Here is an 18,194-nt window from a genome sequence, read left to right on the forward strand (position 1 = left end):
AGCACCCCCGCAACATGATGCTGCCACCCCCGTGCTTCACGGTTGGGATGATTTGCACTTTTCGCACCAAAGTGTGGTTATCTCTAGGAGACAGAACACGTCTTCTTCCTGAGCGGTATGATGGCTGCGTGGTCCCATGGTGTTTATACTTGCATATTATTGTTTGTACATATGAACGTGGTACCTTCGGCGTTTGGAAATTGCTCCCAAGGATGAACCAGACTTGTGGAGGTCTACAGTTTCTTCCTGAGGTCTTGGCTGATTTCTTTTGATTTTCACTTGATGTCAAGCAAAGAGGCAGTGAGTTTGAAGGTAGGCCTTGAAATACATCCACAGGTACACCTCCAATTGACTCAAATGATGTCAATTAGCCTATCAGAAGCTTCTAAAGCCATGACATAATTTTCTGGAATTTTCCAAGCTGTTTAAAGGCACAGTCAACTTAGTGTATGTTAACTTCTGACCCACTGGAATTGTGATACAGTGAATTATAAGTGAAATAATCTGTCTGTAAACAATTGTTGGAAAAACTTGTGTCATGCACAAAGTAGATCTAACCGACTTGCCAAAACTATAGTTTGTTAACAAGAAATTTGTGGAGTGGTTGAAAACAAGTTATAATGACTCCAACCTGAGTGTATGTAAACTTCAACTATAAATGCCCCCTGAGCTTAGTTGAAATGTACCCAACCAGAAACCAAAATATAAGATTGTTTACAAACATTGGAATAAAAACAAAGTAAATGTAAACCCTATATAGCCTCAACATGGTTAAAACACATTTTTATATCATGAATGGTCAGTCCTTGCGTACATAGTTCTAACTACATTTAAGAGTGATTACATTTTTCCAGCCCCATCCCTCAGCATTTTAGTGAAATGGGGACGAGATAAAAGCTTTGCTTCAACTGGGGATTGCCGTTTAAGGATGCAATACTGTCCTAATTTCATGCTGAACCATACCAACGCCATAACTATATACACATAGGCAGACTTTACTTCCTGTCACCCTCCAAAAACTTCCTGGTTTGAATGTCCTTTGATATTCTCCTTCCTGTTTGAGGCTGGCTTGTGACAGCTGCTCTCTCTGGTATGCACTTTGGCTTAAAATAACTTCTGCTCAAGTCAACACTTGGCATATCTGAATTCTTCTCACAACAAGGGCTGCGTTTACACAGAGCCCAATTCTGATCTTTTGCCCAATTATAAGCAAAAGAGCTGATCTGATTGGTCAAAAGACCAGTTAGTGAAAAAAAATATACAGTATATCTTAATTGGGCTCCCTGTGTAAACACAGCCCCAGGTGCCACTGTTCTGTGAAGTGCTGAGTACCTTGCAGTTTAGAAGCCTGCTTGCTAGCAATGGACTTGAAGTTGTAAGACCTGATGCTTGCTAAATATGCGAACATAATGAGCAGTGATATGGAGGTCATTCAATGGCCTATGCGCTGCAAAGGAGCCAAGTGCTTAATGGAAATGTAATGAGCGTTGCCAGTGTCCCAAATTCTGCAAATAGATTGACGTAGGTATTTTAGGCAGTTAACAACCTGGAATGTACCAACTGCAGAAATCTTCCCAGCACAATTTGTTTCTTGGTAGTTTAGGACAAGTATCTGTGATACATCTTGTTTTTGTGTCCTGCAGAAGAATGTCATTGTAATATACTAGCAGAGAGAACACTGAGAACACTGAGGCACCCTTTCCCTGGCCCAATGCCTTGTATGGACTTCATGCCATGCCAGGGAACCAGCCCTACACTGTGACCTTTCCAACTTATCTGCTGCTGCAGAGGGCGGGAGCTACTCAGGACTGCCATGTGAACAGCCGTTGCTTGACTGATGTCTTTGATAAACACTAGTAAAGGAGATAGTATGTGTACAGTACGAGAAAGATGTGAGTGGGGGCATAGCCTACACACCTTGTATAGAGTCATTAGACAAGTCTATATGATTCAAAGCACCTGTGCTTTTGAAGCAAATGTAACTTTCAGTCCAAATTTTTTGTGAATCTCTAAGACAACACACACACACACCAGAATCATGTGTGGCTTTGAATATATCCCAAGTGGTATGATATCAAAGCCACTCACTTCACCCTGACCTCTATTCCAGTGACACAGTCCCCTTAGAACAGTGTCTGACTGGTGGGGCATGGTGAATCTTTGAAACCCGACCTACACTGTAATTCTACTATTTCAGTATTTCTAAATATGCACCCAGCAGACCCACTCTCTTGGCACCACATTGAACCAGAGGTTTAGGGGCCAAATAAGTATTCTGTTAAAAGATGGTTCCGTTTTGGCAGAAGGGAGAGTTTTTATTGGTGTGACTTACCTGGAGGCATGACTATAGCCTCTCTCTCTCAATTCAATTCAAGGGTCTCTCTCTCTCGCTCTCTCTCTCTCTGTCACTTGTTATCATCTCGCTCCTCCCTCTCTATTTTTCTCTCTCTCCCCAGCAGTGTTATGATAAGTAGTTGGTCTGCTTTCTGTCTGTGGCTTTCTACTCCTTGGGTTTCAATTCCAAACATGGTTATCCTACTAGGGGTCTGTCTCCCCTCTCCCTCTCTCTCCCCTCTCCCTCTCTCTCCCCTCTCCCTCTCGCTCCCCTCTCCCTCCCTCTCTCTCTCTCTCTCTCTCTCTGCTGCCAACTGTGAGCTCTCCAGAGTAAGCAAATGGCTGAGGGAAATAGAGAGAAAATCAAGAGACAGACACAGCAAAACATAGACGGGGAAAAGAAGGGATGAGAGGGTGGGAGAGACGCACAATGTGAGGAGAAATCCATTCCAATCATGTTTATGGTGTAATAACTGAAGCAGGACAAAGAAAATCTGTAGTCCGGCTGTACGTAAGAGGGCAACAGAGCAACTTTTGACAATTCATACTATTTTTTGCAACGTTTTCTCTGTTTTGACAATACCTTGATTGAACTTTTAAGAAATAGACCAACTACAGTGACAACTTTTCAGACTCACTGGTAAAGCAACAACAACAACTTGAGGCTTGAGTGGAGGACAAACTTTTTCTTCCAGCTTTGACCTCAGGTAGCGTAGTAAACTTTGGAATATTCTGAGTGTAACTGTTTTTTTGGAACTTATTGAACAACTAGACAGTTTTGTTTGGAATAACAGCCTCCCTCCACCATGAGTGCAGACAACTCCACCCTGTTGGAGACAGTTTTCTACGGCCATCCACCATGTGATGGCTGGACCAACAACACAGAGGGAGCCTTCTACCACCTGGGCAACACCGTCTTGTTCCTGGGGTACATGGGGGGCAGCAGCGCCTACGGCTCCCTGTTCATCTTTGGTTTCATGACGCCTGCCTTCACCTGCCTGGCCCTGTGGGGCTGGATGACCATGTGTGGGGTGGACGTGTTCACCTGGAACCTGCTGCTGCTGGTGGCCTGCGTGTTCCAGATTTGCCACCTCATATACAGGCTGCAACAGGATGGCTTGGCCAACGAGGAGCTGTCGGCCCTCTACTCAGCCATCTACCTGCCCCTGGACGTGCCCGTACAGGTGTTCAAAGACATTGTGGGGGCCTGTGAGAACAAGGTGCTGGCCCTAAGAGTAGAGGAGACGTATGCAGTGGAGGGCAAGACGCCCATCAACCAGCTATCCTTTCTGCTGTCAGGGAGGTGAGCGAGAGGAGGGTGTCAGTTCTAATGTCCGTATCATACCACTTAGAATGCATGATCAATAGTACATTACTTAATTCGTTCTTGGTAGTATGTTACTGGAGATATTGGAACAGACCTGAGTCTTGTTTTAGTTGAGTTGCTGGAGGAACATGGCCAACTGCAGTTTAGTTACATTGCTGTAGGTAGATTGCAATTGTCAAGAAGTAGAGTTAGTGTTCCCAGTGAATGTTCTTCTCTTAGCATTTTATCTCTTGATCTGTCTGTCCAAAAAAAACAATGGCTTAGACTAGAGCTTATGGAAACCTGAGTGAGATATATCACTTACCAACAATATAATTAAACACAGAACACTTTCAAGAGGTCATGTGTCCTTAGCAGTGTTGGGGAAGCTACTCTGAAAATATAGTTTTATTACCTCACACTGGAAGAAGATAAGCTACACTGAAGCTACCCTTAAGAAAAACATATCTTACTTAACTGAAGTTACTAGTTCACTACATCCAAACTACTTCCTGAAAAATGATCATATCTAAATCTGAAATGTCATAGACTACAAATTGCAAGAACAGATCACTCTGGAGTCAGATGTTAACATAATGTCTAATTTAGCCTATTAAACACAAAAAGTTAAAATTAGGCACAAAGTGTTTCAAGTGAGAATTAGGCATGTCTGATGATGAAAAAGAACGGACATTCTTGACTACTTCACCCACATTTTATTTTAGCTAAAATAAAGTACTGTGTAATTCCAGTAGTTAGCTACACCACTACATGGCAAAAAATGTATTACCTACTGAAAACACTACCAAGATTTTAATTTAGTTCAACTACCACCATGCTCCTGCAAAATGTAATGCAATTACTAGTTGAACTAAATGTAATTCACTACTCCCCAACACTGGTCCTCAGCAGTGACTCCATCACTTCTTTGCTTTTTGGCTAATATCAGGTTTAGTGTGTGTATCAAGTGTGTTGGGATTGGGAGGGTATGGTTAAAATGTCAGAGCCCCAGACGTTGTAAAACACAGAGTATTTGTGTCACTGACTCACTGTAGTGTACTTGCTCCCCTTAGCGGCAGACAGCTGGGTCAAATACATAATGTCAAAAACTTTATTTTCAAGTATTTGAGGTGTGCTTGATTTAGCTCATGTGTGACTATTCCATTGATTCCATTGTACCGGGCAAATTAAATCAAGTGCTGTTCAAGAATTTGGAAGTATATGATGTATTTGACCCAGGTCTGGCGTCTGCTAAAGTGTTGTGATATTCTAAATATTTTTTGCTCTCCTTAGGTTGTGTACCAACACAGTTAACTAACTCCTCCTATACGGCCTCTAAAATGAATGGTTCATTAAAGGTACTGACAGCTATGTGAGTGCAAGTCAAGTTTATAACTTCAGGATAGCTAATTATTATCATATGCAAATAACATTTGGTGTCATAAGATGACATCTGTTGATTGATTCAAATGAATACCATCAACATTAATCAGACATGAAAGAGCACTGTTGGAATGTCTGTGATTTATAAACCAAGAATAGATGTTTTCCTCTGTCTATGTTTAACTTGGATTACTTCCCTGAGTGTTGAGGTTAAGGACATAGATATTCATGTTAACTTGTTTCAAGGTTTTGGATCATACCTAGTGATGTGTGTATTCTCTTTCTTCTCTCATTATCACCTATCCATACTTTTCCCCCTCTCCTCTCTTACTAACCTTGCCCTTTCCTGCTCTCCCTGGTAGGATCCGTGTGTCTCTAGAAGGACAGTTCCTCCATTACATCTTCCCACTCCAGTTCCTGGACTCTCCTGAGTGGGAGTCTCTCAGACCCAATGAAGAGGGGAACTTTCAGGTACTGGATGGATTCTCGTTAATTCATTCATTCATTAATTTCTGAAGCTTTAGCCTTTTCCTTCACACTTACCCCTGACTTTTGACATTCCTAACCACCAGGTGACCCTGACGGCGGAGACGGACTGCCGCTACATCTCGTGGCGCCGGCGCCGCCTTTACATGCTGCTGTCCAAGGATCGCTACATCACCCGCCTCTTCTCCGTCATGCTGGGCAGCGACATTGCCAACAAGCTCTACTCACTCAATGATAAGCTCTTCGCCAAGAGTGGTGTGCGCCTCGACATCCGCCTGCCCAGTCTCTACCATGTCCTGGCCCCCTCACCCCCGGGCAGCGAGGGTGAGGTCTGTAGCGGCAGTGGTAGTGCAAGGGACCGGGTAGACCCAGTGGAGCAGCAGGAGGCAGCAGTGGTGGATGTGGACCCGGTGCCAGCCTACCAGAAGTCAGAGCCTCCAACACCCCCGACCCCACGGCTGCAGATCCAAGAAAAGTCCCCCAACCCATCAACTGCAAGCCCCCGCCAACCCCAGGGCCCACACCCCCAGCGCCAGCCCTGGCCCTCAGACATGGAGATGCTCTCTGGTGAGGACTCCACCAGCCTGGTCCTGGAGGACTTCGCTGATATGACCGGGTCCTTAATGGATTATGGGAGTGAGAGGGATTATTTGAGGTAGAGGGCAGGGTGCTGGAGCTAACACACTGGGCCACTACTTAAGCTACATGTAAGTACACCTGTGTGCAGTGAGAGGGTGGGCTGGGGGGGTTTGTGTGTTTTGCTTGCTGTGTCCACACTCTCACTAATCCAGTGTTAAAATGGCAATGCCCTGTGTTAAAGAACCTCATTTCAACTTTGCAATTATTTAAGTGATTTTCTGTTTGTTTTCACACATATTCCATCTATCTTATGCAGAGGCTATGCACTGCTTGCGCCTTCGCTTTTGAAAATGATATGAATGTTTAGAGAGTGAGTTAGTAAACTTAATACATTTTTTGGTCAAAATGAATGAGCCTGAAGGGAAGAACATTAGATTGACCAAAGAGTTGGCAGAACTGGGACACCTCGCCTCTTGGGTACCCACTCAAGTCTCTGAGGATTGTTGTTATAAAGTTTACCTCCACTCCATCTCAATGGAAATCTGAAGCCTCAGGAGCTCTACCCCCAAAACTCTTGCTGGTCTTATTCTCTACGTTATACTGTATATGTATGTACAGTATATTACAGCCTCTCCACCACTCCTCTTCCGGTATGTGGCATGCCCTCTTGGTAGCTGGATGTACTGTAGAGTGTGTATGGAGAGTGTGTTTGTTTAGCTAGGTTAGTTAGACTGTACTTTCTGTCTGGATTCCAAAGCTTGGCCAGATGAAAGACAGTGTTGTACACAACAGTTTACCTGAGGGTGACCCTGATAGCTTATGTTGGTTCAAACAGATGGGGGTACCATCTGTATATATGTTGGAGGTTTGTAGTTTGGACCAGGATGTGGAGACAGCAGGGTGGGAGGCTGGCAATCATCTGTGTGTTTTTCTCTGACAGAGACAATGATTAGAGCCTGCTGGAAACTGGGGATATCCTGGCAGTCAGAGATCCAGTGCCATGCCATTAATCCACATGCCTACCCACTACCCCCTCCCTTTCCCCCCTATCCCAAAATCCTCCCTGACCCAACCGGGGGCAGATCGTGCTTCGGGCGGAGGAGGGAGAGGGGGGCAGGAGGGGTGTTGGATTCCAGGACAGCTGCTGGGTGCTTGGTGGAGGGCTCTGGCTCTGCTGTCATTGTAAAGGCTGCTGCTGACCTTCAGATGCAGGCTATGGTCAGTTAGACAGTGGCTACGGCAAGCAGGGGAATGAGAGGGGTGAGGGTTTGACAGGGGTAAGGGATGAGAGAAGGGCGAGGGATGTGGGTCATGTGAAAGCAGAGACCAGCCAGGCTCAGAGAACAGCCTATCACTCCAATGTCATTGTGACATCACAGGTCAGTAGTTCCTCCATCTCTCACTGTTAACCAGTTGTCAGGAATGTGAGGACTATGCCGGTGTAATTCGACCAATGGGAACGTTTGTTGTGAGATCATGTTGCAACCTTACACTATACTATATGTTCAGCTGTAATGCGTGATACATATCATTTAGGCGAAAATTAAATACTCTCTGTACTTGGACAAGGTGAATATGATCTGCTTGCCTGCCATAAGGAAGGTTGTCGTAGTAACAGTTATGCTTGTTTTTTGACAGATGTTCTCTGTTTATTCCACAGGAGGGGAAACCGCTGGGACTCTACCAATGCGATACCAGAGAGGAAGAGCTCCTCTGGCTCCCACTGACACCCCTAAGCTGTGATAGTTTTACCAAAAGTGCAAACAGTTCCAGGTTGTCTTTATTACAGTCATGCTGTGCAGCTTATAACACTATCACAGAATGTTTATGCATATCTATAGCATTTTCCTGAGAAGACCAGTGGAACTGCAGGAAAGACAACCTGGGATATAACTATCACCACTGTCCTGGGTGGAGTCAGGCCCACCCAACACCACATCCCAGTCTCTCACCTAACATTATCTCACTCCTGCAATGTCATCTGTGCATGACAATAAAGGAGAGAGTGAGACTCTGGACACTGAACATAATTATGTTATAAACTGAATTTATTAGTTAATGTCACAGAAAAGAATGGTATTCTCTTTTTATTATGCCACACATCTCCCATTCATCTGGATGGAAAGCCGTTTGAAGTGGAGATAGGATTATGCTATTATGATTCCACATTAAACTAATCATGTGCATTAGATTTTTTAACAGCCGGGGTTGGGTTGGCTAGCTAGGGGCATGTTAATCTTGTTTGTTTGTGCAGACATAATCTGAGAGAATAATGTTTGACTGAGAGCATGCTAAAAGGGTTTTCTCTTCATACATACATATTTTCAAATCATGATTCCAAATTTAACAGGCAGACACACACTTCTGCATTTTGTCTACATGCTTGTAAACGTGAGATGTCTCACACATTGTACATTTAGTCAGAAAACATAGAACAGGAGTATTTTGTTTTTGTTGTTTCCCCCCCAAAATGTGGGCCTACATATACATAATGTGATAAACATGTATTTTCATGGGGCCAATCTTTCTCCATAAAGTTCTTGGTGAAAATGCATTGACTGTCATTTTTTCATCTATGTCTCCTCTCTCCTCCATCCTCAGTCAGAATAAGATTGAGTCTTCAAGTTTATCATGACGAGGTATTCAAACTCATCACAATTTGAACACATTGCTCACCTCTGCTTCTGAGAACTGTTTTGCTTCAACAGAAGCTCTTATTAAGAAAGTAACATTCAGCTGCATCGGAATGATTATGTACAGCAATACTAATGCTATTAGAAAATACAGAAGAAATGTAACAATAAGAAAATTGTAGCATAGTCTAGCTGTAGGTGGTCCATCAGTAACATATGAGTGTGTGAGTGTGTTTGTATGTATATTTCCAACAGGAGCTATTGGCTGCATGTGTGTGTGTTTCTGTGTGAGCTGGAAACAGGCTGCGTCCCAGTAAAACTCTCCTAATTTCCTTTCCTTCATGCCTAATGATAAGGACAGGATAGGCTTCCTCCTTACTGCTTAGACCTATCAAAGCATTCCACATCATTGATGACAAAGGAAAGGAGACGAAGAGAGGATGCCAATTCAGAACTATTGGGATGTTGACACAGTGAAAGAAACACATGTTGGTGCATAGGTTGTGTGTGTTCAGGACATAAGGGTTCTCAGTCATTCCCACACAGCTGCACAAAATCATGGTTCCACGGAGATCCTCGTCTAATGTCAATCTTCTTCACACACAACGACCCCACTTCTCTGAAAGAGCAACAGACGAGAAACAGTGTCATATGCACGCACAGGTACGCACACACAGACGTGTGTGTGTGTTGTGTTGTGTTGTGTTGTGTTGTGTGTGTGTGTGTGTGTGTGTGTGTGTGTGTGTGTGTGTGTGTGTGTGTGTGTGTGTGTGTGTGTGTGTGTGTGTGTGTGTGTGTGTGTGTGTGCGCGCGCGTGTGTTAAATAGATGAAAGGACATATACCCGACAGAGGGGAACTCTGATATACAGACAGACACAAAGTGGATGTCTCCCTGTCTGTAGAAGCGTGCTCCAGTGTTCTTCAGCTGAATGGAGTCTATCTCACACAGTGGCACCAGGTGGGCTATCACCCTCCTGTAAACTGTACCGTCTGTCTCTCTGGAATACACACACACAGCATGACTGTTACTGAGAATATAATCCATGTTTACGTATCATAAAGTGAACAGCTGTGATTCATGCTGCTGTCAAAATATTTGTTTTGTCTCTAACTTTGAGGTTAGAGGTTGTTATACCTACAGCCTGAGTCTGTGCTCTGTTTCAGGAAGTCCCCTGGTTCTTAGGGTCACCTGCACCTCAGCAGTCTTGTCCAGGGGGGATACCTCCAGCTGCACCAGGATGTGATGGGCTGAGGGGGAGAGGGTGGCGGAGGGGGACGGAAAATAAGTTTAGCATCATCACTTCAAATATTGCTTTATTTAAGCATTCAACTGTGGGGTGAAAGTAGTGGTGATGTGTCATGAAAATTCAACAATCTTCTGCTGGACAGTCAGTCTGAGATCACGAGAGGTAGGCTAGATGCAGCTACTCACCACAGAAAGGAGGTGCAGAGGTTGTCAGGAGGAAAAGCTTCTCTTGTTGAGGAAGAGGAGAGGCTGTTATACCGCTGTTCTCCAATAACCCTGAAACACACAAGGACACATGGATGTACAAAAGACAGAGAGAGTGAGATGTAAAGTAGCCCTTCCTATCGCATCTATGACAGATGAAAGGTCTCCAGACTACATTAACCTCTTTGTCTGTATACTGTACGTCTGTAACTGTATCTGCAGTGCCAGTGGCCACAGTGATACTGTAAGTGGACACCAGACCAGACGTGACACTAGCTAGGTCAGACAGAAGCCCTATCTCTCATTGAGTGAAACCTGATTAAGGTGAAAATGGAAAGTGTGCTGGGAACTTTTAATATGATTAGGCCTATTCAAAATATCAAAATATGAACATGATGAAAATCATTTACATATAGCCTACTATACATGTATGAAGTGGCTATTTATATGTTTTACATTCCCATGATCAAAGTACTCACAGACAACAGGTTGGTTAAGTTTTCAGGAAATTGTGTCATGTTGATAACCCTACCTATTTGTGGACATGTGCCATTGAAGACACCTTGGCAGCCTAAACAGCGCCCCTTGAGGAATTCCTCATAGCTGGAACAAGGGATGCCAGTCAGTGGGCAGGTCCCGTTCAGTGCGCTTATGTAGACGTGGAGCGCCCTCATGTGGTCACAGATCACATAGCCATACACTGGAAAGTAGACAAGAACTGACAACAAACGAAGAGGCTCAGGTAGCCATCAGCTTACCACCAAATATATCAGCTTGCTAGCAGTGAATGTTAGTGCTTAGTTGACAATGACATGTCTGAAGTTTATGTAGGCATATCATACTATCATACACATGACCAGGGGCATCATGGACGTTGTATAATATAGCATTTTTCAAACACCTGAAACAGATTTTTCCTGCAATTCAGAGACATAATTGTTATAATTGATTCTATATGAAAAAATATATGTCTATTTTTTTGCATATCTAAGCATACCTCTTGAGGTGTTTGTATCCATCTGACTGGTGGTTCTTATTTTTTAAGAAACTAAATATACTTCTCTTCATCTCTGCTAAAATCTGGGTAAAAGATTGAAAGGAATGTGAGTCTTAGTCAGTACATTTAGTTATTTATTGCTTTTCTAAAGTCTACCAACCTTGCCAGCAGGCATGCCAGCTAAGATAGTTAGACACGCTAGCTACTCTAACTTGATTGATAGCCTGAAATGGCTTCTCGATAGCTAGTTATCAGGTTGGGAGATTGTGAACCTATCTGGTCTAGCTAAATCCAACTTCATAAAATTGCTAGGTGGGCTAGTAGTATTACAAAAAAATAAAAAAATAAAGGAGAAATCTGAGGGAACATGTGCCCCTGTGCCTCCTATGGGTATGACGCCTCTGCACAGGCTTCTTTGCCAATTGTAGTAGGATGTGCTCCTCAATTTAAATAATATTACACCAATTAAACATTTTGTCGGCAAAAGCACACACTTACTTGACTCAAACCTTGAGCGTGCACAACCTGCCTGGTCCATCCCGCCATTCAGGAAGAAGTCAGCATGGCCAACAGGGATGGAGATACCGAAGTCTGAGAGAAAATATAGACAAATGGCTGATATCAGGAGATTGTCAGGTAAGCAGTGTTGTTGGGGTGCAGCCAACCTTTGTGTAGTGACTATGACAGAATTTCCGAGGAACTAGACCTACAACAAAACAGAACACACTAGCATCCAAGCTAGCCCAATAACCAGCAAACGAGGTGGAAAGATAATAGCAGAAATCTCTTTGCAATAACATTGTTTGTGTGTTCTCTTACAGTCAGAGTCTGTGTGGATGGCCTCCACAAACAGTGCATCTGAGGGGTCAAGACGGTCAAACGTGTCGGCTCCCTTAAACATGGGTCCAGCTGGGTCCAGACCTACAGGAGGAGATACAGACAGAGCAGTGAATGACTGAGATGAGTGAGTGATAGGCTACAGCAGAGATGGGAAACTTTGATGGGGTTGGGGTTCACAAAAAATCTGAACTCATCGTGAGGGGCTGCGGTGGCTCGTAGGTCTGCGTACGCACATTCATACAGAGCCATGCAAGTAAAACATTTAAGCGGTCCTCCTCTTGCTAGCGGTTTTAGAGTTAATTTCCTGCAATTCTACTCATTTTGCCATGGGGCAGTTTTACAGCAAAAAGAGGGTGCATATGGCACACACACACAGTCTTGTACAGCTAACTTTATTGGGACATAATTCAATCCCATTCAAAATCATATGTTCTCTAACCCCTAACCCTAACCCTAACCTTAACACAAAAACCTAACCTTAACCCTAAACCTAGCTCTTAACCCTAACCCTAGCACCAATTCTAACCTTAATCCTAATCCCCCTAGAAATAGCATTTGACCTCATGGGGACAAACAAAATGTCCCCAGTTGGTCAAATTGTTGTTTGTTCACTATTCTTGTGGGCACGCACGCACGCACGCACGCACGCACGCACGCACGCACGCACGCACGCACGCACGCACGCACGCACACACACACACACACACACACACGGCTGTGAATTACTGCACCTAAACATTCAGACTACTTCACATCACAAGGCTGAATGCCTCTACTCAGACAAAAACACCAGAGATAATGTGAAGACAGCAATTGTATGCATTGTTGTGCCATTGTGTGTCCTCAGAAGGGTAACGTCTCCATCGTTCACAAATTCAGAGCAGCGCTTTTCAGTGTCTGCTGTTGTTGTTTTCTGAAGCGTGCTCTCTCTTTCTCTGAAAGCCTCATTCATTCCAATTGGCAGAGATGAAAGGGTGAGTGACTGCCCTGCTTTGTGGTGACCAGTCGTTGTCTGGCCCTGTAGAGCCTTGTTCTGCAGACAGTAGGGGCCCTGTGCAACTGTTACTGGGTCAGACACAGATGGAGCTCACCTGTGATTCTCCCTATCTCCCCCTTGAACAGGGTCCCCACGAATCCAGACACGTGTGCCCCAAGGCTAACCCCAATGAAGTGAAATGACTCCAGTTTGCATCCATGGTTCTGTGAGACAGACATCAGTTCTACGTTATTTTCATTACTTTTAAATTAATTTGCTGTTGGTCAGTGAACATTGAGATTGCATTTATTAGTATGTAAACATAAACAAATGAGTAGGCCCTGACCTGGAGCTGGTTGATGAGGACAGATATCTGGACGGCCACCTCCTTGTAGTTCTCCACCACCAGGTTGTAGGCGAAGGAGGCCCCATAGACCCAGTCCACCACCACCACATTGGCATCCTGCGCCCGCAGCAGAGCCTGGGCCAGCTGTTTCACCCAGGACGGCTTACTGCCCAGAGCCCTGGGAGGGGGGAAGGGGGGAGCGAGATAGCTTATACGTTTTATATGTAGATCTCCTTGCACTTTATATGTGCCCATCAGCATAACTTCTCTCTCTATCTCTCTCACCTCTGTAAAGAGAGTATGAAATTACTGTGTCAAGTTTTTGACCTCCCTCCCCTTCTCCTCACCTGTATCCATGGACAATGATCTTGGTGGGTAGGGAGGAGTTGAAGTAGGAGGCGTTGTTGCTGAGGGACTCCTGACTGAAGAGGCTGGCACAGTCTGTATTCTTGCGTGTCAGGAGTAGGTATTGCACCTGTAGCTTGCTGCCCGGCTGACGGTACTCCAGCCAGGTCGTGTTGTTGAAGTCAGCACATTCTGATCTGGACTCCTCATCCTCCCCTGCTGGTTCAGAGGAGAAATGTCCATAAAGAACCTTGATGAAAACAACACCACCAACAACAACAACAACAATGACAGATGCACCATTTGCACAAAAAATAATGTTTCACAACAGAGTTATTTACATACAGTGAAGTGGCATATGCTATAATAAATATGCTTAGAGCAAGGATAGTGTTTATTCATTACATGAAAATGTATTAGGAAGAAGCTTCTGCAATAGAGATGAGTGGTACTTACCTACTGTGGACGTGATGTAGAATGCTAAAATACTGAGAAAAGTTTCCGCTGTTTTCAGTTTCCAGCCCATTCTCTTGAAAGAAGAATGTCACGAATGGTAAACTGTTCTGTAGCTTTACCGCTTAGGTTGGTGAACTGTGCCTCAGATCCTTAGCTTTGGAAAAACTATTTTCCCTACCAACAGTGCTTGAAGTTATGCAATGACTATTTAATAGTACTGTAGTTCACTTTGGATCTAGAAATGCCATTTAATCCTCTACTGGTCAACAGTAACCTCAAACAGGGCAGGAATCTCCTTAAGAGAATTAAGTCGAACAAAATACGTTATTTCACAATGCCTGCCATTGAAATATTAAGTTACAACATCTGATTACAGTACAGAGATGGGGGGTTGGAGGAATTTCCTTCCCTGCTTTCTCGTAAAGCTCAGCTGGCACAGTAAACTAGGCTTATGAAAACATACCCACATACCCATGTACCCCTCCTGCTCCAGTCGTTGGTCGGTGTTTTGCTTAGGACCCAGTGCTTGGTCAAGTGCTTAGTCTGTATGGGGTTGGGGGGGGGGGCACTGGACGAGGATCCATGACCTCACCGATGATCAATGCCTGTTTGTTTTCATGCTGGACTCTGGCCATCTGGGGGTGACACTCACTGTGTTACATGGTGATAAGCTACATTTCAGCAATGGATGACCAATTCTACCGTTATACTAGTCCATGTGAACATAGAGATGGACCTGCAAATGTAATCTGTCACACAACTTTAACATACACATTTACAGACCACTGTAATAATGATTATAAGCATGGACCAGGGGATGGTCAGCTATAGGAACAGTCTTACAGGCAGGGCCTTGGGCAGTTATTTAGCCTTTATTCACTTTCTTCTTTGGGTAACTGGGATGCCAACCAATCCATGGTCCACTTGCGTACCTCCTCCCAGCTATACCGGGGGACGTACCCCATGTCCCTCTGAGACCTCCGATAGGTGAAGCTAAAGGGCATGTTCAGCATGTTGAGGAGCTGCCGGTTTATGGGCGGGTACCTGAAGCCCAACGGCGACAATACAACACGGTTAAAGTCAAAATAGCTGATGGGCGGCGTGTCGTCTGAGATGTAGTAGAAGTTCCCTCCGATGGAGCCCCTCCGCTGGGGGTCTCGCAGGGCGGGCGCGGGCGGCCTGGAGGTGGGCCAGTGCTGCGTTCCCCACGTACACATGGTTCACCTGTGCCTCCGGGTGGGAGGTACGGTACAATACGTCCCTGTTCGGAATCCCGTCGCTCATGTGGTCCAGCAGGAATCGTCAGCACTCTCCGTAGATGTACATTGGTCTGAGGGTGCAGGTGGAGCCCCTCGCCCTGGGCTTGTAGTGTGACCCACTCAGCTTTCTTTTTGGTCCTGCAGTAGGGGGAACTTTATGGAGCACGTGTAGGGGGTGTTCTCATCAACGCTGATGATGGGGTCTCCGTTGGCATTGGGGCCGGCCACCTCAATGCTGCTGGTGTAGATGAAGGACGCCACGTTTTCCTGGATGTACGTCTACAGAAGGACCTGGGTTCCTGAGGAAGAAATTAGATTAATGAGTATATTAGCAGGGTCAATTCAGTTTTCAAGTGCAGTTCAAGTATTTGAAAGTATTGGACATTTCACTCAGGACTGCTGCCAATCCCAACCCAATATTTCAGTGAAACTCGACCATACCTTTGACGTTGACTCCGTGGATCTTGCTGTAGTCCACCTTCTCGATGACATCTATGAGGGACGCAGTGTGGTAGACCTGCGATGCTCCCTTACACGCTGTCCTCAGCAACTCACTGTCCCTGATGCCCCCCTCAAACACACTCACCACAATGTCACCTCTGACCTCTAACAACAAACAGAGAAGAAAAAAACGAATCAGAGAAGAAACAAACCAAATAAAAATGTTAAAATATCAATATTTACACCAACCCTGGTAGGAACGGAGAACAAAAGGAGAGCTGGTACAGTATTTACCTTCCAGAGACTGTATGAGTTGTGGTCGGACATGCTCCGGACTTGGTCCCCACTCCAAACCAATCACCCCACTCTATTATCCCCCTCTGCGACAACCTCTTTTTCTAGCCTGCGGGAATGTGCTGGAAGTGACGGTAACTCTGCCACTCTGGGGCGAGAAGTGAGGCAAGTTCTAGAGGCAGGCAGACGCGAGAGAGGGAGAGAGCAGGGACATTTTATTCAACCAGTATCTGCCAGGGATGGCCACCAAGGCTGCTGGCCCCAGACCAGCCAAGGAAAACAGTTTGCAATGACTTGAAAGTCAAGACGACGTCTGCCAGATGACTAACGATTCGCTTTGCTCTCCCATTGACACAGTGATGAACTGATTCTGGTCAGAGTAGAGTCAATACGCTGCAGATTTAGTGGCTGGGTTTATTTTGACAGGCTTGGCCACTGATTATTAATGTGGTCTATAAAGCATCTGCAGTATATTCACCCTAACAGTGTCATTTATTCTATATCTGAGTAGCATATGTTGAAGTGGTTTCATCCTCTCAGAAACTGCCAAATGTATGTGATTGCAGCTGGTTTTGTAGGGTTTTGAACATATTAAGATTCCAGGGTTACACACTGGACATGTCTTATAATGAGAGGCTACAATATCAATGATGTATATAAACCCCGGATTGTTAACAGTATGTATTGGCCATTGAGAGGCTTTGAAGCCACTGTCCGGCCATATTGGCACTCCCAAGTAGGCACAGTCCTCCATAGGAATTAATGGAATTTCAATTAAATGTTTCAAAGATAAAATTACATGATTGTTGTAGTGTGGAAAGTAACAGTACTAAAAAAATACTTTAAGGAAAATGTTTTTATATATACAGTGCCTTCGGAAAATGTACAAACCCCTTGACTTTTCCCACATTTTGTTACGTTACAGCCTTATTCTAAAATGGATAAAATTATATTTTATTAAAAATAAAAAACAGAAACAGAAACACCTTATTTACATAAATATTTAGACCGTTTGCCCCGCCCCAGAACTTTGGGCAAACAATCACACCGCTCCAATGGAAAGGAACTGTTGTCAAGTCCCGAAACCTCGGAAAAGCTTACGTTTAAATCGCATGAAAGCAAGTGAGGACTATGGCAAAAACTGAGTTTTCTTTAAAAAATAAATATTGAAATGGCTAAATAATTTAACAGTGCACCAGGAGAACTTGCTACTGTGATTCCTGAAATACAGAGCCTGTTGATGAAATTATACTTTTGTTACATCGTTTGCTAGCTCAGCTGTTTAGCTAGCTTTCAGTCTCATTGGCCACCAAACGTTGCTAACGCTAGCTAGCCATTTAATATAACTTGGCTGCAGTCCAAACTCAAAGTAGACAGCCCTCAGCCCTTGAATTGCCTTTTACATCGTCACCGCCGAGTGTACCTTACTAAATGTCCCTTGCCCAAGCGATGATCGGAGAGGCAACATCCTTGGTGCTTAAACACAACCAACCTAAAGTTATTAATGTACCGAGCAAGCTACAGTTAATCATAGCTGGCTAATTAGTTTAATAGTTTGGTCATTTATTCCAATAAATGTTATAATTCCCCAAAATATGTTTATGAAGCTAGTTATGTATTATAGGCTCCTCACTATGAGACTAAGCCAATTTCCCAACTCTAAAATCAATGTCATCTATATCTTTTAGCAAGCTAGTATCATCAAATTAACTGACATCCTGAAAATGCAGCTCTGTTGATTAAATTTGACACTTCGCGGCCACCGGAGTTTGACACGTGACTACAGTTTGCATTGAATGGTGGGTCATATCAACACCAAAAATGATCAAAGTTCTTCACTTCTTCAAGCTAAATCGAGGGGGCAACTTTTGTGAATTGGACCATAACTTAATATTGTAGTCGAACTGCATCTGGTTTCGATGGGGATTGCCTATAGGGAAAGTGACAGGCAAGAGGGCTGAGTGGGTAAAACATTATGTTTGGACTGCAGCACTTGTTTTCTCAAAATGTGTTTGCTAGCTAAGTTAGCAATGTTATGAATACAACACCCATCTGCTCTAGACATCAG

At 44.2% G+C, this 18,194-nt stretch overlaps 2 protein-coding genes across 7 annotated transcripts; one reads left to right on the forward strand and one right to left on the reverse strand.

The window, feature by feature from the left end:
• The first annotated feature begins 2,755 nt into the window (after positions 1–2,755).
• On the forward strand, positions 2,756–8,190 carry LOC120064077 (popeye domain-containing 2-like). Its single transcript, XM_039014416.1, has 4 exons — positions 2,756–3,637; positions 5,386–5,494; positions 5,596–6,216; positions 7,749–8,190. The coding sequence occupies exons 1-3, from the start codon at positions 3,141–3,143 to the stop codon at positions 6,166–6,168; spliced, it is 1,179 nt and encodes a 392-aa protein (XP_038870344.1). The 5' UTR covers positions 2,756–3,140; the 3' UTR covers positions 6,169–6,216; positions 7,749–8,190.
• Positions 8,118–16,258, reverse strand: LOC120064076 (phospholipase A1 member A-like). Of its 6 annotated transcripts, none has more exons than XM_039014413.1 (14): positions 16,127–16,258; positions 15,833–15,997; positions 14,604–15,690; positions 14,133–14,205; positions 13,679–13,892; positions 13,332–13,509; positions 13,101–13,209; positions 11,989–12,090; positions 11,668–11,760; positions 10,705–10,890; positions 10,155–10,244; positions 9,862–9,970; positions 9,565–9,720; positions 8,118–9,340 (listed from the first exon to the last, which is right to left on the reverse strand). In XM_039014413.1, exons 4-14 carry the CDS (start codon positions 14,200–14,202, stop codon positions 9,250–9,252), a joined length of 1,398 nt encoding a protein of 465 aa, XP_038870341.1. In that variant the 5' UTR covers positions 14,203–14,205; positions 14,604–15,690; positions 15,833–15,997; positions 16,127–16,258; the 3' UTR covers positions 8,118–9,249. The 6 variants fall into 6 exon arrangements, with proteins under 6 accessions (XP_038870341.1, XP_038870339.1, XP_038870342.1 ...); XM_039014411.1 differs by having other exon boundaries at positions 13,679–13,895; XM_039014414.1 differs by having other exon boundaries at positions 10,705–10,872; positions 14,596–15,690.
• Positions 16,259–18,194: the final 1,936 nt, after the last annotated feature.

Source organism: Salvelinus namaycush, chromosome 19, assembly GCF_016432855.1.
Source record: "Salvelinus namaycush isolate Seneca chromosome 19, SaNama_1.0, whole genome shotgun sequence".
Lineage (NCBI taxonomy): Eukaryota > Metazoa > Chordata > Actinopteri > Salmoniformes > Salmonidae > Salvelinus > Salvelinus namaycush.

Bases quoted from the DNA above. Each gene is read 5' to 3' on its own strand.
- LOC120064076 (XM_039014409.1), bottom strand. The intron at 13,896-14,132 runs GTAAGTACCACT...CCTCTGAACCAG, and splicing joins CTACATCACGTCCACAGTAG to CAGGGGAGGATGAGGAGTCC. The intron at 9,721-9,861 runs GTAGGTATAACA...TGTGTATTCCAG, and splicing joins ACAGAGCACAGACTCAGGCT to AGAGACAGACGGTACAGTTT.
- LOC120064077 (XM_039014416.1), top strand. From the start codon at position 3,141: ATGAGTGCAGACAACTCCACCCTGTTGGAGACAGTTTTCTACGGCCAT. The intron at 3,638-5,385 runs GTGAGCGAGAGG...TCTCCCTGGTAG, and splicing joins TCCTTTCTGCTGTCAGGGAG to GATCCGTGTGTCTCTAGAAG. The intron at 5,495-5,595 runs GTACTGGATGGA...CCTAACCACCAG, and splicing joins ATGAAGAGGGGAACTTTCAG to GTGACCCTGACGGCGGAGAC.